Source organism: Schistocerca piceifrons, chromosome 1 (assembly GCF_021461385.2).
Source record: "Schistocerca piceifrons isolate TAMUIC-IGC-003096 chromosome 1, iqSchPice1.1, whole genome shotgun sequence".
NCBI classification, from domain to species: domain Eukaryota; kingdom Metazoa; phylum Arthropoda; class Insecta; order Orthoptera; family Acrididae; genus Schistocerca; species Schistocerca piceifrons.
Genome location: NC_060138.1, coordinates 531,599,570 through 531,620,778, shown reverse-complemented (window position 1 = coordinate 531,620,778; position 21,209 = coordinate 531,599,570). Strand labels below are relative to the sequence as shown.

The window sequence follows — 21,209 nt, the reverse complement described above, 5'->3', positions numbered from 1 at the left end:
CAGTATACAATGTGTGATCAAAAAGAAATGGGAATATTTGTTTTTTTTAAAGAATCTTTATTTATCCATCAACATCAGCTTTGCCCCTTCAAAGTAATCCTCCTCAGATATGATATACTTTTGCCAGCGCTTTTTCCATTCCAACAGCCTTACTGCAGTGGTATCACCAGTTCCTGTCAGATCACTGAAGTTAAATGATGTCAAACTGTGCTAGCACTTGGATGGGTAACCATTCAGTCTGCTGAGCACTGTTGGCAAGCGGGATGCACTCAGGCCTGCGAAGCAAACTGAGGAGCTACTTGATTGAGAGGTAGTGCCTCTGGTCTCATAAACTGACATATGTCCGGGACAGTAGTGTGCTGACCGCATACACCTCCATATCTCCATCGAGTGACGCCTATGGGCTGAGGATAACATGACGGCTAGTTGGTAGTGTTCGGCCTTCATGGCCTATTCGTATGGAGTTTAGGTTTTGGGCTTTTTCCAATCTTGGAAGGACTTCTGGATCTCACTTTTAGTTATTGTGTTCAGCTCCTTCAGCGATTCTGTTTCTGTCTCACCAGTGATGGCAAAATGATGTCTTTCACGATTCTCTTCAACCTTGGGAATAGAAAGGAGACGCAAGGGGCCATGTCAGGAAATTCAGTGGTTGAGGCAACAAAACGGTTTTGTTTTTTGGCAGAAAATCACGAACAAGCATTGATGTGAGAACAGGAGCATTGTTGTGATCCAGTTTCTATGAGTGGTTAAGCCAAAATTTTAGTCATTTCCTTCGTATTGCTTAACGTAAACGGTGCATAACTTCCAGGCAGTATTCAATATTGACCATATAACCACAAGGCAAGAACTCACGGTGCAATATCGCATTGTAATCGAAGAAAACAGTGAGAAGAACTTTCACAAGTGGTCGAACTTGCCGAATTTCTTTTCTGGGTTGACTCTTCAGGCAATTTCTGTTGGGACACTTGAGCCTTGGTTTCGATGCTATACCCATATACCCATGTTACATCATCTGTTATAACCTTCTTTAAAAGTTCTGGATCATTGTCGACTTAATTTAGCAATTACTGAGCAATGTCTATGCCACTTAATTTTTGGTTGTAATTCAACAACTTCGGAACGAACTTTGCTGCTACACGTTTCATGCCCAAAATATTCGAAAAATTGCTTGGTATGAACCGAAGGATATGCCATAATCATCAGCAACCTCGCTTATAGTGATTCGCCGTTTTTCCAGAATCATTTTCTTTACTTCTTCCACATTGTCGTCAGTAATTGATGTGCTAGAGTGTCCAGTATGGCAGTCATCTTCAACGCCTTCTCGACCCTCTTTGAAACGTTTATACCAATCGTAAACTCTTGTCTTACTCATAGCAGAAATGCTACAGTCAGTGGGTCATATGATTAAAAAAGAGGATATTCTCCAGAGAAGATTCTCATAGCAAAAGAACATCCTGTGAGAAAGTTCTCAGTTTCATATGAATAAAAAATTCATAGAATATTCTCTGATGAGGGAGTTCCTTCTCTCTACCTCCTCTCCTTCTTCAGAAGGTTCTTGGTGTGTGTTGTCCGCTGTCTCTGGCACAGAATGTACACATAATGTTACATACCATTTCACTCATTTGGACAGGCAAACTATTCAGTGTATATACAAGGAACCGGCATCAGTATGTTCTAGAAGAGCTGCACTGCATTTCGATTTTACTGTTATATTTGGCAAAAATTATTAAGACGATTACAGATTACGAAAATACATTTTTTTGCGATGTTATCGATATTCCACAAACTTTTTTGTTATTAAAGTTTGGTGAATACATTATGCAAACGAAATCTTAAGATTACATAACATTTTCATATACTTCCAAATTGGACCTCTGCTAGAGTTTTCTAACATGAGGCAATTTTGGTTAAATATGATGCATAATGGTCTGCTTGATATCTTGTGTGTAAGTGGCCACCCGTATAGTTTGTTACAAGTAACGGATCGCTAGGTTTATCATAAACCAGTTGTTAATTTTTCTGGTCTATTGGTTGATGTGGGGGACGGAAGCAAACAGCAAGGTCATCAGTCCCATCAGATTTGGGAAGGGAGTAGGTCATGCCCTTGCAGAGGAACCATCCTGGCATTTGCCTGAAGCAATTTAGGGAAATTAGGGAAAATCTGAATCAGGATGTCCAGACATGGGTTTGAACCCTTGTCATCCCTAATGTAAATCCAGTGTGCTAACAGCTGCGCCACCTTGCTCAGTAAAATTTCTAACATAACAAAATATACGATGCATGCTGTGAAAAAACATGGTGATGAATGTCTGAAAATCTCAGTGACACAACTGTTTAATGTATGCCTAAGTCTTCACCTACACCAATCTGAAAACTTGGGTCTGCTAAATAGCAACAAAAATGTTTTAATTTTCACTTCATTTGAAAGATCGCCTCCCCCCCTCTTCTTTCACGACTTTCTGTGGGAACTTTACCAGGCAAATAAAGTTTTTATTGTTAAACACAAATAAAATTCTACAGTTTCCTCTTAAGAATTTCTTTGGGCCACATATACTTTTTTGCCTTCCAAGCAAGATAATTTCTGTAATTTTTACTAAAATAACTTGGCATAACTTAGACACCAACAGAACTTACTCAGCTCAAAGTATGCTACAGAGCTCGCTTATAAAAGCAGAGAATGTTCTCTGTTTGTGAGAAGCTCCTCTAATTTATTTTATACAAAATCGGAGAATGTTCTTTGTTTTGAGTAACTTCCCCACCCTCATACTCACACTGAGGGCTTCTTGGGTTCTCTAACTCGCTTTATTCAAGAGGACCTGGGAATTTTCTTCGAAATTTCGAATATAAAGTATACTCTCCAGCTCATTCATTCGACTCACTACTTCAAAAACGGTGTTGCACTTTATTTCATTTTTCAAACAAAATTTCATAGAAATTCTTTGATCCATATTGTTCGAAAGTAAAAATTCACGAAATAATCGAAAACATGCACAACCTTTTCGATTATCAACAATAAATTAAATATTCGAAACAGCTGAAAATGCAAACATACATTGGGTACGTGTGTACCAACAAGATAGAAAAAATTGAAAATCAGATTTACAAAACCTCTCAAATTAAAAGGTTCCTGTTACATTTTGATCACAACTTAGATTCAGGTGATTAAAATATGTACATACAAGTAATAAAATCATTTGTTATTATGGGACACGTACAATCTGGAAGCAAAAAATTTTTTACGTTGGATAATCCTTAAGAAGTTAATGGAATATCTTTTCACTCTTACTGTCTGCAGACTATTAGAACGTGACATCATCAGTTGCACATCTTGGTATCGAGGACATTTTTCAGCAGCTCTCTATCTATGTAGTATGCTTCTCTGCTGGCTTCTATTCCTTGTATACTAATAATGAATACCTGCATTTTTTCTAGTAATATGTTGCGTCTAATTAATTAAATTATTGTTCTGTACAGTATATGCAGGTAGAAGGAAATGTCAATATTTTTAATTATGAATGGCTTGAATCCATTTATTTTGTTTATTCGCGATGGTCCTAGTGGCCTCTTTGTGCAGTACAAAAATTCTACTTGTATAATTGCTGCTGGGATTGTCCAAACAGTAATTTCATATTGAAAGTATGGTTCAGAAAGTGCATCGAACTTGTTTGTAGACATAATGTGCAAAGTATTACATAGTAAAAATTATAGTGATTAATTTATAGCAAACATCATATATGTTTGGTCTCCATTGGAGCTTATTGCCAAATATAATTCACGAGAGATAACGTCTTTCAGTTTTGTTTCAAATATGAATGTATCTATGTGAACCTTTGCCTTGTAATCGACGCAATTATTTTTAATAAAGTCATTCTATAAGAGCCACTGCACAGTGTTATTTATAGAAACAAACACGCTTCTTTCCAGCGTGTTTAGATATTTTCTATGTTTACTAATGCCATTTCATCAGCATACAGTATTTTTTGTTCCTTCTCACTGACGTCAGTAGTGGACAACAATAGTGGACCAAGTACAGATCCCTTCAGATACAAAATACATAATGGCTTGGATTTGAGTTCTGCCTCCAGACTCTATAGCCATACATTGCTTTCTATTGCCTATTGATTGTATTTATTACGCTGCGTGCCCGTGCATGTCATAGCTTCCAAGATTTTCAATTAGTGCTGGTTGTGGTGGATGTGACGAAAACTTTAGACATCTAGAGAAATATGACATATAACGAGTTTCTTTTTTGTAATGCATTTATAATAGCTTCTATTAGAATTCAAATAACTATTTCTGTACATTTCCATTTTTGCAATCAGAAACCTGTGTTTTTTAGATGATAACATCAATCAGTTTCCGGAAAACCAGTTCTGCATATTATTATTTTAATAGTATTTTTTTCTGTTCATTTATCACGAATGTCAACAGTCCATTGGAATCACTTTTCCGAAATCAGTTTTCTTAATACCTATTTTCTTTTTGATGTCGAACCAAGCATTTACATAAATGGCAAAGAGGTGGTATTTTCTCTGTGGAGTCTCCAGTCTGTCGGCTTGACTTGTATATCTTTGGCATGTGTTTCTATTCTCTTTGTCGGATATGTCAAGTAGGGGCGTAACCTGTCCACATTACGCAATTGATGAATCATCGACAAATTCAATGAGTGAAATTAATGCGATGTAATTCGCCATGGAATCGCACAAAGAGCAAAATAATGGTCTGGCACTTTATTCTTGAATCCAAGCATTGAACGGCATGATGACATCAATTTCCCGTCCGAATGTATTAACTGCCAAGGACACCCCATTCACAAAATAATAAAACAGGACGCTTTACACATCGGCGATAGCAGCGACGTTTTATCTAGTCCCACTCAGCCGCTACGCGCGGTGTCAGCTGCAGCGCCGTAATTTAGTGGAGAGACGCTCTACAGACCGGTGTTAGTTGGCGATTGGCGGTCGTAACATTTGATATGGAGTGGATGCTGACACCGTTAGATATCTTGTCTGTTGTCCCAAGGTGGTATGTGGGCGCCTGCTTTGGGACAGTATTCTTCTTATATTACTTGCGCGATGCCGTGAAAGTAAGTTTAATGAAAGATATACTAGCGATTTTTCGAATAGAAGTGTAGTTTTAAAACAATTCTGATTTTTTTTTTTATAGCTACCAACCATAGCGTGTGCTCCCGGCAAGTTCAGACAATTTTTGGAAGATAACGTTCCTATATTGAAGGAAAAATTCTGGCCTACATTATGGTGTTTCGAATCGCGAGCGCAAACTGTTTTGGCTAGCCTACTGCGCTCACAACTTCTTCCCGAAATTCTGTACAGAAGGTGAGCCAATATTTCAATTTTTGCGTTGTCACAGCTGATCGTAATTCCATTATATATCATGTCATTAACACCAACAGAGTTTAGGGCTACTTTAAACATTTTGTAACTTATATACTTTATTTAACGCTTTAGCTGTTGGACTGAAGTTACTGTATAAAATGACCTACATTGATGCAAAGCGAGACATTGTCTTGGCGTAGGTCCTAAAGACTGACGCTTACCCACGGTAAAAGTAGATACGATATACGTTTCGATACAGTCATAAGAGCACGCACAGTTTAGAGTGAAGTTAATTTTTCTAGTGTCATTAGTAAAAAGCGCATGGTATAAAATTTTTGAAACTACCAAACCCTTGAAGAGATGTTGAGTGGAGTTTTGATCATAAAGTTTGGTGCTTCTTAACGCATATCATATGTACAAAAACTGAACGTGACTTTTTATTTACAGTTTTTGTGTGTAACTTCGAATTTATTGTATAAATTGTAAATATTTGTCATCCATGGTGTGCTCTATCCTATTTCTGACTTGAGTGTGATACTGCCGCCCCCACATAGCTTAAATCTTGAGTGTGGCAACAAACTGACCAGTGGTGTAGCCCAACATCTAGGTTTTAAGTTTAAAGGGAAGGGTGTTAGTTGATGCAGCCAATGAATGTGAAGGCTATATAGACTGTGTCAGCAGCTTGACATGTAGCACAGCATAACTTTTACATTCACACCATAGTTAATTGCTCTTTGCTGTATTTTATGCATGTGTCATAAAAACAAAACTTCAAGATAAATTCAGAAAATGTGTGATAGATAGTGGACCCATCTCTGATGAGTGTTTTGATACATAGACCTGTTATGCACATATATCATACATCAACTATGAACAGTGCAAGTGGGTCCACTCTGTAGTCTTAAAAGTCTACAGAGGTTATATAGTCACTCTCCACAAGACTAGATGCACTAATGATTCAGCTGTCATGCTGCCAACTTCAGCCATTAACATCTTCAGGTCCCACATGTGTTATTGGAAGGATTGTTTCAATGAAGACCGCTTGAGCCTGAGCCTAACTGATACTTAACATATCATTCATTCCATAGGTATTATAAGTGTCGTCTTTGATAAATGGGCATATGTATGATAAAACATGAAGAAAACGGGCTATTTGTAGATTCAAATCAGTTCATTTAGACTGACTGCTCAGTACATATAAATTTGAAATGGTATCACTGTCGGATCACACACACAATTAGATTATTTCAGACGTATTCCTTTTGAGTTCAATAACTCCTGTTTTAGGGTGTCATTAATTGTCATTTAACAACCACCTCCTTTTTCACATAGTAAAAAAATGTGAATTGAATCGTCATTTCGAACTTGTGAATCAAATTCCTTCTTCCTTACTTGTTGAAGAGACATTAGAGATTGACAGTTCGTATTCTCAAACTTAATTTTTACTTGGTTAGTTTTTACTAGTTACTATAAACACCTGCAGTTCACAAGCTTTAGTGTAAGCATTATAATTGTATTTCTTGTTCTCTTGATGATAAGACACACACCATGAAAAATAAAAATTGATTTTAAAGAATTTATACACGTCACCATGTTGTATTATTGGCTTTGTTTCTCTTTGCAGAGAGATATTGAGGCTTAGTGATGGTGGACAAGTGGCCTTGGATTGGCTGGAAGATGGCTGTGCCCCTAAGTCACCAATTGTTGTTATCCTTCCTGGTTTAACCGGAGCTAGCCAAGCAGATTATGTTAAAACGCTTGTTAGAGCTGCAAACAAACTTGGGTTGCGTGTAGTTGTGTTCAATAACCGGGGTCTTGGAGGTATATCACTGAAGGTAGGTTTCAGTTGTATCCACTGATGTGGCACACATTCATATCTCAGTTTTACCATCAAATAAGACAGTTGTTAACAACAATGTCACCAAAGAAATATTTTATTTTATGAAAAGAATTGTTGGTGATTGGCATTGAAGAGAATAAATATTTATGTGTAAGGCTTTTTTTTAGAAAGTAAATGGAAAAAACACACGCACAGGCAGGTGTGGCATTATCAAAAGATATTATCTTTATTTGGTGATGTCACTATATAATTTTTTTAAAGCAAGAATTTAGGTCTTCATTGACTTTGATTTTAATCTTCTTGCTATGATATAACGTGAAAGTGATCCTTATGTTCCTCGACATTTTTCATTACTTTACCACTTTATTATTATAATTATAGCAAAATTATTTTGGCAACATGTATAATTTTTGTAATTGGATGAATGCCAGTTAAGAAGTAACTTGTTTTAATGGGTCAGTGTAAAGTGCAGAAGAAGCCTTTAATACATAGCTGAGGTAACTCAGGAAATATAAATTGAATAACAATATTAGTTACAAAAGTGGCTGTTAATCACTTTAGGGCTTCAAGGTAGTTGGTAACACTTGCATATTGGACCAACAAATTAAAATAGGATCAACAAGCTGACTTTAAAGCCATTTGTTAACTGTTCTGTAAAATATAGCACCAGCCACAATGCATTCCCACTGTGTTTGCTTTTGTCAGGCTGAGGATGAGTTATTGGATGTTCCCAAGTAGCTGGAAATTGCCCTGACTACTGTCAAAAATTGAAAGCTGCTACAAATGTTTTTTTTTTGCGAAGGCTACCAAGGATCATGTACCATAGACACAAGAGGTACCTCAAGTACTGTCCTCTCAGATGCTTTCTCCTCTGCAGGGAGTACAGGGTTTATCAGTACTTGTCCACTTGGATGTCAGTGCTATGTCAGTAACAAGCCAAGCCGCACCCCCCCCCCCCCCCCCCCTGCAGGGGAAACAGGAGAACTCAGGCTGTCACAGCCGGCCCCCTAACGAACAAGTTCCATGTGCTGTCTTCCACTGAAACTGAAACCGAGCCAGAAAGACACACATCAGTTGTTGGGAAACAGACTGTGCTCTGTTTCATGGGGAGATGAGCAGGAAAGGATAGTGGTCTGTTAATCATCGACAGTTCAGATGTTCAGAGAATAATGATACCCATTGAGAAAACAAGATGCAAATCAGTTGCATGTTGTTACACCTTTTTGGAACAATTGGTGCTTGTTGTCTGGGCTCTGAGGTTGAGAAGATATTGCTCATAATCTGCATCATTGTTCCCAGCAGTGATCATGTCCCCACAGTTCTGAATTAAGTGGAAGGTTTCCATCAGAGACTGAAGATTCTGTTACTACCTAGGCTGCAACGACCTAAACTTGTACAGTCCTTCTAAATTGGATGGTGTGCACTACATATCAGAGGCAGACAGTGTGTATACAAGAGTTTTTTGGATGAGATGACTTTGTGTCCAGTCAAGACAACAATAGCTGTAGGATACACTAAAATATCTGTGTAGATGCATTGAAATGCCCCCTGCCACCCCTCCCTCCCCCAGCCCCCTCCCACAGGTGAGAATATTAAAATTCTAATAGTAAACGATCAAAGCATTCACAATGAAGTGCCATAGTTTAAAGCCATCCTAAAAAACAGTTGGACTCACATAATACTAGGCAAAGAAAGGCTTTAAAAACCAAACCATTGAGATTTCTGAGGAAAATTTAACCATATGTTCAAAGAATTGACTAATGTAAACTGGAGATGGTGTACTTGTTGCAGTAGACAAGGAACTAAAATCCTTTGAGAGATAAATTGAAGCTGCATGCAAGATTTGTTGTGTAAAACTCATTACAAATAGGCTATGTGTATAACCTTATGGTTGGATCCTTTCATTGATCCTCAGATTCACCCCCAGGTGCAAATGGAAGCTTTAGAGAAATATCACGCCAGTAGTACACACGTTCCCCTATCATACAGCAGTCATTGAAAAAGACTTTAGTCATCTATCAATCAATTGGTATGGTTATAATTTTGTTAGTGATTGGCATGACAAGTCAGCCTGCAAAACATTACTGCGTCTCCTCTGAAGAACAGATAGTTTGGAACCCAACAAACAGATCTTACCTCACTGAGGATGCCTATGTTGAAGCTACTAAAAGGACAAAGGGCAGCTAAACATATTGAAATATTTATATGTTCAGCAAGCTAGATAACAAGGCAGTGGTGTCTTATCTTTCTGAGGAACTTGAAACATTTTGATCTGGATAGGAGCATGTATAAGAACCGTGGCTCAAGTTTAAAACAATAGTTGACCATGTTCTTGAGAGACGTGTATCTCCTAGAAAACTCACAGTGGGAGGGACCCTTTAAAGTATACAGTTATTGTAAAGATAAAGACACTACTGAGTAATAGGTGAAAAACAAAGCCTAGGTCTACAGGCAAAAATGTGGTGAATGTCAAATGTTGTTTACAAAGGAAAATCCAGAAGTATTGCCCCAGTTTAATTCTCATACCACTGCAGGTATTAGTGTCAGGTGCTATGAAAAGCAGCTGAAATCGTTAAAAGTGAACGAAGTTTCAAGACCTGATGGAATTCCTATCAGATTCTATACTGAACTTGCAGCTAAGGTAGCTGCTCTTTTAACAATAATATGCTGTAAATTTCTCAATCAAAAATCATGCCCAGTGCTTGGAAGTAAGCATAGATTGCTCTCATCTACAAGATAGACAGCAGAAGTGGTCCTGAAAGCCAATATTTCTGGCATTCATTTGTTTTTGGTGATTGTGACAGAAAAATCCTCAATGGCTGTAGAATACTGTTAATAAGTCGCGAGCTGTTTCGCGCCACTAGAAGAGACATCCTCAAGCTGAAAAAGATTATTTTTATCACTAAAAGGCAACTGCCTTAGATCCTCTCCCCATCATTTGTGTCATATTGTAAACAAACTGGACACTAAAAGCTATAGTCCTTACTTAAAATGAAGGGGATAGCGGAACCACGCTACAAGCAGGAAGGTGGTTGAGTGGCTGGAGGCAAGGCAGTACCAACAAAATAAAATGTTGTTGGTGAGTCTTGGAACATATTATGTGCCCAAATGTAATGAGGTAACTTGAACAGAATGAACAACCAGCATAGATTCCAAAATCACCGCTTGTGTTAAAGTGAACTAGCTCTTTTCTGTGATGACATCCTGAAAACATGGATCAAGGCTGTCAGGTAATTGCAGTATTTTGTGACTTCCAAAAAGCATTTGAGTTAATACCACACATAAGCCTATTATCAAAAGTGTGATCGTATGGAGTGCCAAGAAAATTTCATGACTGGAGTGAAGATGTCTTGGTAGGGATCACATATCATGTTATCGTGGATGAAAAGTCTTACCCAGATGTTGAAGTAACTTCATGTGTGCTCCAAGGAAGTTGGTGGATATTTTTTCTGTTCATGTAGTATATTAATTACCTTGCAGACATTAGTAATAATAATGCCAGATTTTTCTCAGATGATGCAATTTTATGTGAGGAGCTATTATCTGAAATAAGCGGCACAAATTTCCAGACAGTAACATTTCAAAGGCTGCAAGGATTGGAAACTTGCTTTAAATGTTTATAGATGTAAAATCATGCACTTTACAAAGCAAGTCAAAGTAGTTTCCTGAGACAGACTCTAAGTGTCACATCTGGAATTTGTCAACTCATACAGATACCTTCATGTAATAATTTGTAGAGGTATAAAATGGAATGATCACATTTGCTCAGTGGTAGGTAAGCAGGTGGCAGACTTCAGTAAATTGGCTGAATATTAGGGAAATGCAGTCTGGAGATTGGATGTTTTGTAAACAAATGAGTCATAATAGAATATTGCTCAAAAGTGTGGGACCCATACCAAATAGGAGTTCTGCAGAAATAAGTTGAAGGACATGAAAGGGAAGTAGTAGTTGAGCAGGGAGCTATGCAGGGTTTTAGGCTTTCGCTAATGTAATTCAGTCTGTCCCTGAATAAGCAGTAACAAAAATCAAAGATAACTTCGGAATGGCAACTAAATTCAGAGAGAAGAAATAAAAACTCTCAGGTTTGCAGATGAGATGGCAGTGCCGTCAGAGACTTGCTGCTCTTCTTTGTATAATTTCATTATGTCCTGTTAGACCTATTTGATACGGATCCCACACTCTTCAGCAGTATTCTAAGATAGGTTGCGTTTTTACTTTGTGAGCAATCTCTTTTGTAGACTGATCGCTTTTCCCTGGTATTTTACAAGTGGTTATAACTCTGCCATCTCATTTACCTATGACTCAGCTTGTTATTGTTCCATTTCATACTCCTACATTTTGTTACACTCATATATTTGTATGATTCCAACTGAGACTTGTTGGTATTGTAGTCACTGGGTGCTACAGCTTCCTTGTTTTGAACAGTGCAAAATTTTGCATTTGTGAACATTAAAGGCAGATTGCCACTTTGAAATCGAATCAAGATTTGAATGAGTATTTGAGCAGCTTTTTGCAGACAGTGTGTCACTGAAGATAAATGCATCATCCACAAAAAGTCTGAGGTTACTATTAATGTTGTCTGCGAGGTCATTAATGTATAACATGAACTGCAAGGGTCCCATCACACTTCCCCGGGCACACGTGAAGTTACTTATACATCTGTCGATGACTCTCCATCTAAGAGAACATACTATGTGAACTGCACCAAAACTCAACAATCCAGACACAAGACTTTTGAAAATCAAGAAATACTGCATCTCCCTCACTGCCTTAACCTGTGGCTTTCAGGATTTCATGTGAGAAAAGTGCAAATGGGTTTCAGTTGATCCATTATTTTGGAATCCTTGCTGATAGGCATGGAGGACATCATTCTGTTCAAGATACTTCATTACATTTGAACTCTGAATGTGTTCTAAGATTCTGCAACAAATGAATGTCAATAATAGTTCACTCCTGCTGCCCTTCTTGTACACGGTTGTGACCTGTACTTTCTTACAACCACTGAACATGACTTTTTGTTCGAAGTATGTATGATATATTATGGTTAAAAGAGGAGCTAACTTGGCTTCAAGTGTACTACAGAATATGATAGAAATTCCATGAGGCATTGGGGCTTTGTTCAGTTTTAACTGTTTCAAGTGCTCCTCAATGCCACTGACACTAATATCTATTTCACTCATCTTTGCAGTGGTACTAGAATTAAACTGAGGCAGTACTCCAGAATTTTCCTTTGTAAGAGCACATTTGAAAATGGAGTTTAGCATTTTGCAAACCTCAGTTTCAGTTCCCATCTTGTCTGTGAATGTCTGTACACTGACATGTGAGCCACTAAGAACGTTTACAAATGAACAGGATTTATTCAGGTTTTATGAGAAATTTTTTGATAATATACTGCTACAGTGGATTTTTAAGTCTTCATGCATTGCCCTCTTGACAACCAAACACGTTTCCTTCAGCATCTCCCTGTCTACAACTGCGTGCTTTGTTTTATATATAATATGCAGTAGTCTCCTTTCTTTATAATGACTGCATCCCATGGAGGGTCCCTCCATCATTAACTGACTTTCTAGGTACAGGTCTATTGATAGCATAATTAACTAATATTTTAAACCTGGCCATAGTTCTTCTACATGCTTCTGTCAGAACTAAATGTTTCAAGTTCCTCACTGTGAGATAAAGCCACTGCCTCTTTATGTAGTTTACTGAACATATAAATCTATCAGCTTGTTTTAATTTCCTTTGCACTTTGGTAATCATTGTTGTAACAACCACTCATGGTCACTCATACTAGTTTCGGTGTAGCCATCCTCAGTGCTGTCAAGTCTGTTTCCTGTCATTAGATATAACATATTTCCATTGTGAGTGGTGTTTCAAAGTATGTATTCTAGGGAGTTTTCAAAGAAGCTGTTAGTGCTGCCCTCTCACATAAAAGAAAAAAGAGAACCCCTTGATCAGGCTCTGAAGACAAGTAGTAGTCAACTAACAAACCTGTCATCCTCAGTTGCTCATCATGGGATGTGGTATGGAGGCACATGGGATCAGCACGCCACACTCCCAGCCATTTTCCATGTTCTGACCTTGGAATTGCTACCTCTCAGTCTGGTAGCACCTCAGTTGGCACCACAAGTCAGACTGCTCCCTGGTGCACTTCTCCCACCAGGGAAAAATCCCTAGTAGTATTGGGAACTGAACCCAAGCCCCCTACATGAGGGTCTGTCGCATTGACCACTTGGCTACAGAGGCAGACCTCTCTCATATAAGAAACAGTAATTCTTCAAATTGATTGATGGATGGTTAAAGTCTCCTCCATTGATCACAACAGTATGATGGTAACAGAAGTATGTTAGAGGAACTCATGCATTAGTGAATTGAAGTTGTCTTCTAAAAGTTTTCAGTCACAACAGGGCATGTGTCTGGTGGTTGATAAAAGGATCCAGTTGTAAGTTAATGCTCACTCTTGATACTGGGTTTGCTCAGTCTTGCTTGTAACTTCTGTCTCAGGGGATTTGAGTTTCTCGAAGACACTTCAAAAGTCTTTCATTCAACTGCATTAGATGTCAATAATCCTTCATTCTAAGATTATACACTGCCCATTTCATGATATTTTAATTGCATTTGAAGTTGAAAAATTTAGCTAATTTACCAGTAGGTCATTGAATTGGTATTGTTTCCAAAATTTCAGATGGCACTTGACATTAGCATTGCCAGTTAAAATCGGTGGTAACCCACAAAAAGACAACCAAAATTATTTGTTTTAGGCTGGGTAACTGAGCTCTGCAAGTCAGTTTTGTAGGGCAGTGCTGCAAAACCAGTGAAAACAGCAAGAAGCAACATGTAGTGCCCATGACTATGCCTGCAGCAGGAAGGTCGACTTTTCTGCTACAGGCATAGCCAGGTCACAAAATGTGGCTTCTTATTGTTTTCACCAGATCTGCAGCACTGGTCTACAAACATAACTCTAAGAGTTCACTTACATGGCCTACAACTACTAATTTTGGTTTTCTTTTTCTGGGTTACTTAGCATCAATTTTAACTGTCCATGCTCATGTCAAATTCCATCCAAACATTGGGATGCCTAATGTTAAATTAGCTATATTTTTCACCTGAAGGTATAATTACAATATCACAAAACCAGTCATGTGTAATCTCAGAATAAAGGATTATCAACAGGTAATGTTGTTTCCAGAAGTTTTTTAGAAGATTTTCACAATTTTTAAAGAACATTTTTATTGTGTATCAACTATGCTGTGGATGCCTGTGCACCTTAAAATCATGTCTCTGGTTCGAGCCTTCCACTAGATTCAGAACCAGGGGGCCACAATCAGTTCTGCAAGCAAGAGTGCAGACTGTGTGCTTTGTTGAAACTCCATGAGCAAGGCTAGGCTTTTCTTCTTACCACTGGAATGATCCAACTGTGACATCAGAGCCCGGACAGTTGACAACCTTTTTTACAGTGTCTGCCACAATCCATAGTTGGTTACATCCTGTTACCTCAATGGCAGCTGGAACACACTCTTTGACTATTTGAATGGGGCCACCAGGTACACACACTGAGTGCACAATGTGTTCCTTTCTGTCCCTTGCTGCCATTTCTCGAAGGGGTTCCATTATTCACAGGATGTTTAAGCTGTAGACAATAAGTAGACCCCTACCCTCTAGCTTTTGCCTCCCTTTGACATGGAAGTTAACATGTTCCACATCAGGTGAAGTGATTCTCACTGCCTCAGTTTCAGTGGAAGGCAGCACCTCAGATTCGTTGACCTGAGGGGAATGGATTTAACACCTAGAGTTCTCCCTGGTCCCTGTCTCCAATGCGTAGGGCACCAGAGACCATGCAAGTCAAAGGCACGCCTTCCTGTATTTGCTATATAGGCAGCATCCACAGTACTTGAGGTACCTTTGCTACCTCTCATACATGATTCTTGGTAACCCTCCCAACATATCCTTTCTTAGAAGCGTACAAATGCTTGAAAGTAGTCCAGAAAATTTCCAGCTGCTTACAAACATAGACTAACTCATCTCATGCCCGAGAACAGCATATACAGTGGGACTGCATTGTGTATGGTGCAATATTTTACAGAACAGAAAACTAAGCTTACTGATTCTATTTGAACACATGGTCCTATATGCTACTAACATCAACAGTTGCCTATAAGGACAGAAGGGATTAACAACGGAAAAGAGAAATTTTATGACAATAGAAAAATTTGGCTTAAAATTCGCTAATTTCCTGAACCATTTCACAGTTTATAGTCATTAACAAACTTGAAAATAGCATTAATGTACAAAAAAAATGCAGAAAGTGTACCCCGTTAAGACATCTGAATGTAACCCTGATATGTTAGTTATAATACATGCTATGGTCACTGTATATCACAAAGTCTCTTTTACTAAGAAATATGCTATGCACAACACTCATAACTGTCAAAAATTCTCAGAAATGTATGTTTATTTGTATAGATATTCACTGAAATTTTGAGAGAAAGATTTTTTTGTACAGAGAGACTACTACTAAAACTATACAAATGTATGGATAAAAAATCTACCCAGCAAGTGGTGGCAAGGAAACACACACACAAAATGTTTTAACTTTTATAAGCTTTCAGAGCCAGTGGCTCCTTCTTCTGGCAGAAGAGTTGAAAGGGAAGGAAGAAGGATGAAGGAAAAGTACTGGAAAGGTTCAGGGAAAGTGGTATAGTTCTGAAAAGTCACCCAGAACCCCAGTTCAGGAGAGTAATAAAGCATCAGTCTTTCCTTCTCATCCCGTCTGGTTAGTCTCCCCTGACCCAGTGTTCTGGGTGACTTTTCTGAACTGTATCCCTTTCCTAAACCTCTCGAGTCATTTTCCTTCCCCCCTCTTCCATCCCCTTCAACTCTTGTGCAAGAAGGAGGAGCCACTGGCTTCGAAAGCCTGTAAAATTTAAATAAACCCTTTTGTATGTCATGTTCCCCTGCCAGTGCTTGGTGAGTAGATTTTTTTATTCAATCTATTTACAATCAATCTGTTTATTATGTCAATAACTGATTATTTTCATTGTTATCAAACTGTACAAAAGCACACGCACTAGGCAGCATCGATAAATCTTGAAGATATACTTTAAATGTACACTGTACAATTAAATTAGGAAACAACTGTTCACAAATAAGGGCAATGTGGCCAAAATTTTCTAAAAAACAAAAATTAAATTTAGAATTGATGACATAATATGAAGTTCTTGCAGCACTAGCAAATGTTTGAAGAAGCACACTATATAATCAGGACTTACACAAGATTTTACACAATAAAATATTATGCAAAAGCGATACAAACAGTAAAATATTAGAATCTTAGGATTTCGATTTAAGCTATCTGGCACATGTAATCTCACACAAAAGACAATTTGGATTTTTTGCTTAGTTGAATGTGAGACAACTTATACTCTAACGTGCCAAAGATGAACAATGCACCATCAATTTATCACGGTAAAAAATGCAAAAATTGTGGACCACCAACAAAGCATGTCTTCTGTGTGGGGTCCTAACAGTGCAACTCCATTGTGATGTATCCACTGGAAAGCCTCAACTGTTCCCTTTAACCGAATTTTGATGTCATACCTTTGGCAGCCTGCATAATCATATTCACTCTAAAGGTAGAGAATCAACACATTTGGTCACTGAGCATTTTGTGCTGCCTGGTGTTCAGAAGGTCTGACATGAGGGCCCATGCAGGCTTTGCCTGTCAACACAAAGTAGTGCACCACATACATGTGCATGTAGGCCATTTTCCAAATACTGTTATGGGTTTTGCTCATGTATTCATAGACATATTCGGTCCACTGCCACCCTCTGATGGGAAATTCCTATATTCCTATTATTTTATCGACAGTGACAGACCATGTCACATGCTGACAAGAAATGATGCCAGTTGCACACATTACAGTAGAGACACTGTCCGTACCTTTTATGTCAAATTGGTTTTCTCACTTCAGCTACCATGGTCGGCAATTTGATTCAGAGGTATTTCTCGAGTTTTGTGGTACCAACCCTCATTGTACCACAAGCGACAATCAAGCCATGGCATGATTCAGCAATGTCATTGTACACTTGTGACTGCTTTAAGGTGCTGTATGACTCATTGGACAACTGTACTTCAGATGGTTCTGTTTGCCTTTGTGCAATGTATAAAGTCAGTTTCATTGCTTTTGCAGCTGAACTGATTTTGTGATGAGCCACTGCGCTTGCCTGGTGAATTTGTCAATGTGATTGCCACACAGCCATTGATGTTAACCTGTCAGATTTTGTTGCACATCTGCATGTCCATATTGCTTACATTTGGTCTTAACTGATCTCCAGACATAGTTCCACTCTTATATTCATTCATCAGGACTTGCAAAATTGTGCCCTTTGTAGTGTTTTGAGCAGATGGTGTCTAACCAGCATTTTAGCCACCATATATTGGCTCTCACCAGATAGTGAAAAGAAGAGACAGAGCACAGTGTTATTACATGACAAGACCACAACATTATGTTTAAACAAGGTCAAACCAGCATATGTATTTCCTGATACAGTCAGCCTTGTGCCTCAACCTGCTAACATGACAATCGTCACCAGGATCTAGTTGTGAAACCACCTCTGACTAATGCACATGTTTCTGGTCAGTATGTTCATTTTCTGGCAAAATTTTGGGATGACACTCTGGTTTCACCTGATGGGCTGTTGTAGTGCAGTTGAAAACTAATTGCTGTTTCATACAGTATTTGAACAAACCTTGCTGCCAGAGAAGTTGAGATTCTGTATCAAAATTCTTATCATGCACAGTGAAATGCAGACTTTTCTGTAGCGAACAATTGAGGTTTGTGGTAAAAAATGTAAGTGATTACAGTTCCAAAAATCTGTACTGCGAGCTTTAAAATAGACAATGTGCCTGTTAGGAGCTTAACTCTTAGCAAAAATAATCGTTACATATATTAACTGTGTGCAAAACGGTGTGGAAACAGTGTTTGTAACAAATTTGGAATATTATTCTATTAATTTAATAAATGTAGTTGGTCAAGAATTCTGGATAATTATACTGAACATGCACTGTAGAGCATATTCACACAGCTTTTCTCATAGTCACCTGACACCGATGATTATGTTTCTGTTGCCAAATGTTGCACAGATAGGTATGATAACAATAAAGTTCAATGTGGCCCAAGCACAGGTATCATATCAAATATATGTAAATGCTCAGATATTTATTCTCCATTTCCATAAATAACCATACCAAATGTAGTTTTGTGTAGATGTAATTAAAGATATTTAGCAAGTATCATGATTCTGGATTTCCAAGATTAGAGCTATTTATACGATAGATTCCTTATTTGTCAAGGGAAAATAAGGGAATGATGGTTGCTATAAAATCTGCTTAAATATTTTCTCTTCGCCATACAATCTAACTATTATTCTAATCACTGGACAAGAGTTCTTGAAATAGTCAAGTGTTTGCTTTCAGTTCCCCGAATCATGAGTATATAGTCTGAATTTTTAAAAATACTCTCGTAGTCCAGTTATGTTTGTATCTTCCAGACACCTCGAACATACTGTGCTGCGAACTGTGAAGATCTGTCAGCTGTTATTCATCATGTGCAGACTCTCAATCCAAATGTTCCTTTAGCAGCAACGGGTATATCAATGGGCGGGTAAGAGCAGTGTCTTCAAATTCTCATAGCAAAAAAAATTACATAGATAATAAGGCAATTTCTTAAATCTGTAGCTCTGCGTATACTATTGGAGGTGATTTTTATTCATGTGAAATAATCGTCCAGTTGTCCAAGTATTGAAATGTAGGATTAAATTCGAGAGAAACTTGGTTTATGTATTAACCCACCTGTTAAATAAATTTTTAAGTGTCTCTAAATTCACCCTCAATTTCTGCTGACATGTTTTTTCTTAGCCACTAGAAATCAGTTCACATCTCATTTGTTGGTGATTTGTATGAGTGAGTGATTTTGTATAATGAATGATTGAGCATTGGATATAAAACTTAAGGAAAAGAATATCAGGTATGAAACTCAAAGAAAAATAAAGAAAACATCAGCATAATGTGTGGTGGCAGCGGCAGATGTCCTTGTCATCTTGTTGGTATTAGACAGTCATGTTCATACAGCTTTAAATAAAAATATGGAGTTTTAAATAAAAATATGGAGGTTGACTGTAGATATACACCCAGTTCTACAGATAAAAACAAAGTATACAAGAAGTTAAACAGGCATGCAAAATTAAAGGAACACTATATAAAATGTCAGTGCTCATTTTGTAAATGAATTAGCTAACACACAGCACCAGGAGTGCAAGTTTTCTACACTTGCATCTATACTCTACAAGCCACTTTTCAGTGTGTGGCAGAGGGTACTTTAGGTACCAATGTAACTTCCCCCATTTCCTGTTCCAGTTGCTATGGTTTGCAGGAAAAACAATTGCTGATGAGCCTCCGTGTGGTCTCAAATGTCTCTAATTTTTATCTTCATGGTCTTTCCACAAGATATACATAGGAGGAACCAATGTATTGGTTCATTCATTAAGAAAATAGACTCTTGGAACATAACAGTAGACCACACCATGACGCAGGATACTCGTCTTGCAGTGTCTGCCTATGGAGGTAGTCAGGTACTCATGAACCCGGAATGAAACGTGCTGCTCTTCTTTGGATCTTCTCTCTTGCCTTTATTAATCCTATCTGGTGCGGATACTAGAGTGGTGAGCAATATTCACGTATTGGTCAAATTAATGTTTTATATGCTACTTCCTTCGTTGATGGACTACATTTCCTGAGGACTCATCCGTAGAATGTCAGTCTGGAATCTGCCTGACCAAGGATCAATTTTTTGTGGTTGTTCCACTTCAAATCATTCCGTATGCACACTCTTAGATACATTTTGAAAGTAACTGCTTCCATTGATTGCAGAACAATCATGTAAACATACAGTGAAGGGTCTTGCAGTCTATGTATTCATAAAATGCTACATTTGTTTTTATTGGTGGGGGGGGGGGGGGTGTCAACTGTCAAAAATGGTTCAAATGGCTCTAAGCACTATGGGACTTAACATCTGAGGTCGTCAGTCCCCTAGACTTAGAACTACTTAAACCTAACTAACCTAAGGACATCACACACAATCATGCCCGAGGCAGGATTCGAACCTGCGACTGTAGCAGCAGCGTGGTTCCGGACTGAAGTGCCTAGAACTGCTCAGCCACAGCGGCTGGTTGCCAACTGTCACTCCCTGCACCGAGTGCTGACACTCTGCAGTTCCTCCTGCATTTCACTACTATTTTCTAGCATTTCAACTTCTGTGTACACAACAGCATCATCCATGAATAGCCTCATGGAACATCTGATGTTATCTGTCAGGTCATTTACATATATTGTGAATGATAATGATCCTATAACATTCCCTTGGGGCATGCATGAAGTTCCTTTTACTCCTGAAGACTTCTTGCCATTCAGAAAGACATGCTGTGTTCTGTTCGCTAGAAAACTCTTCAATCCAATCATGTTGCTTATCTGATATTGTGTATGCTTTTATTGTGTACATTTGGTGGCTTGTAGAACTGTATTGAACATCTTCCAGAAGTCAAAGAACATGTCATCTATCTGGGTGTTGTTATCTACAGCTTTCTCAATCTTGTGGATGAACAGAGTGAGCTGGGTTTCACAAAGTCATTGTTTGTAGAACCTATGTTGGTTTCTCCAGAACACATTTTCTGTCTCCAAAAGCGCTATAATATGTGAGCATAAAACATGTTTCAAAATTCTACAGCAGATTGATGTCAGATATAGGCTTATTGTTTTGTCCATCTGTTCGACAACCCATCTTGAAAATGAGAATGGCGCAGTGGTCAGCACAATGGACTCGCATTCAGGAGGATGATGGTTCAATCTCACATCCGGCCATCCTGATTTAGGTTTTCTGCAATTTCCCTTAATCGCTTCGGGCAAATGCCGGGATGGTTCCTTTGAAAGGGCATGGACGACTTCCTTCCCCGTCCTTCCCTAATCCGATGAGACAGATGAC

General features: G+C 38.3%; 1 protein-coding gene across 1 annotated transcript in view; it reads left to right on the top strand.

Moving 5' to 3' along the window:
* Positions 1 to 4,607: 4,607 nt before the first annotated feature.
* The window catches only part of LOC124798773 (phospholipase ABHD3), a 51,762-nt gene continuing 35,160 nt past the window's right edge, over positions 4,608 to 21,209 (top strand). The window contains exons 1-4 of the mRNA XM_047262306.1: positions 4,608 to 5,086; positions 5,167 to 5,336; positions 6,961 to 7,171; positions 18,724 to 18,836. Coding sequence (XP_047118262.1) covers positions 4,976 to 5,086; positions 5,167 to 5,336; positions 6,961 to 7,171; positions 18,724 to 18,836 — 605 coding nt within the window. The 5' untranslated portion in view covers positions 4,608 to 4,975. The remainder of the gene's footprint in view (positions 5,087 to 5,166; positions 5,337 to 6,960; positions 7,172 to 18,723; positions 18,837 to 21,209) is intronic.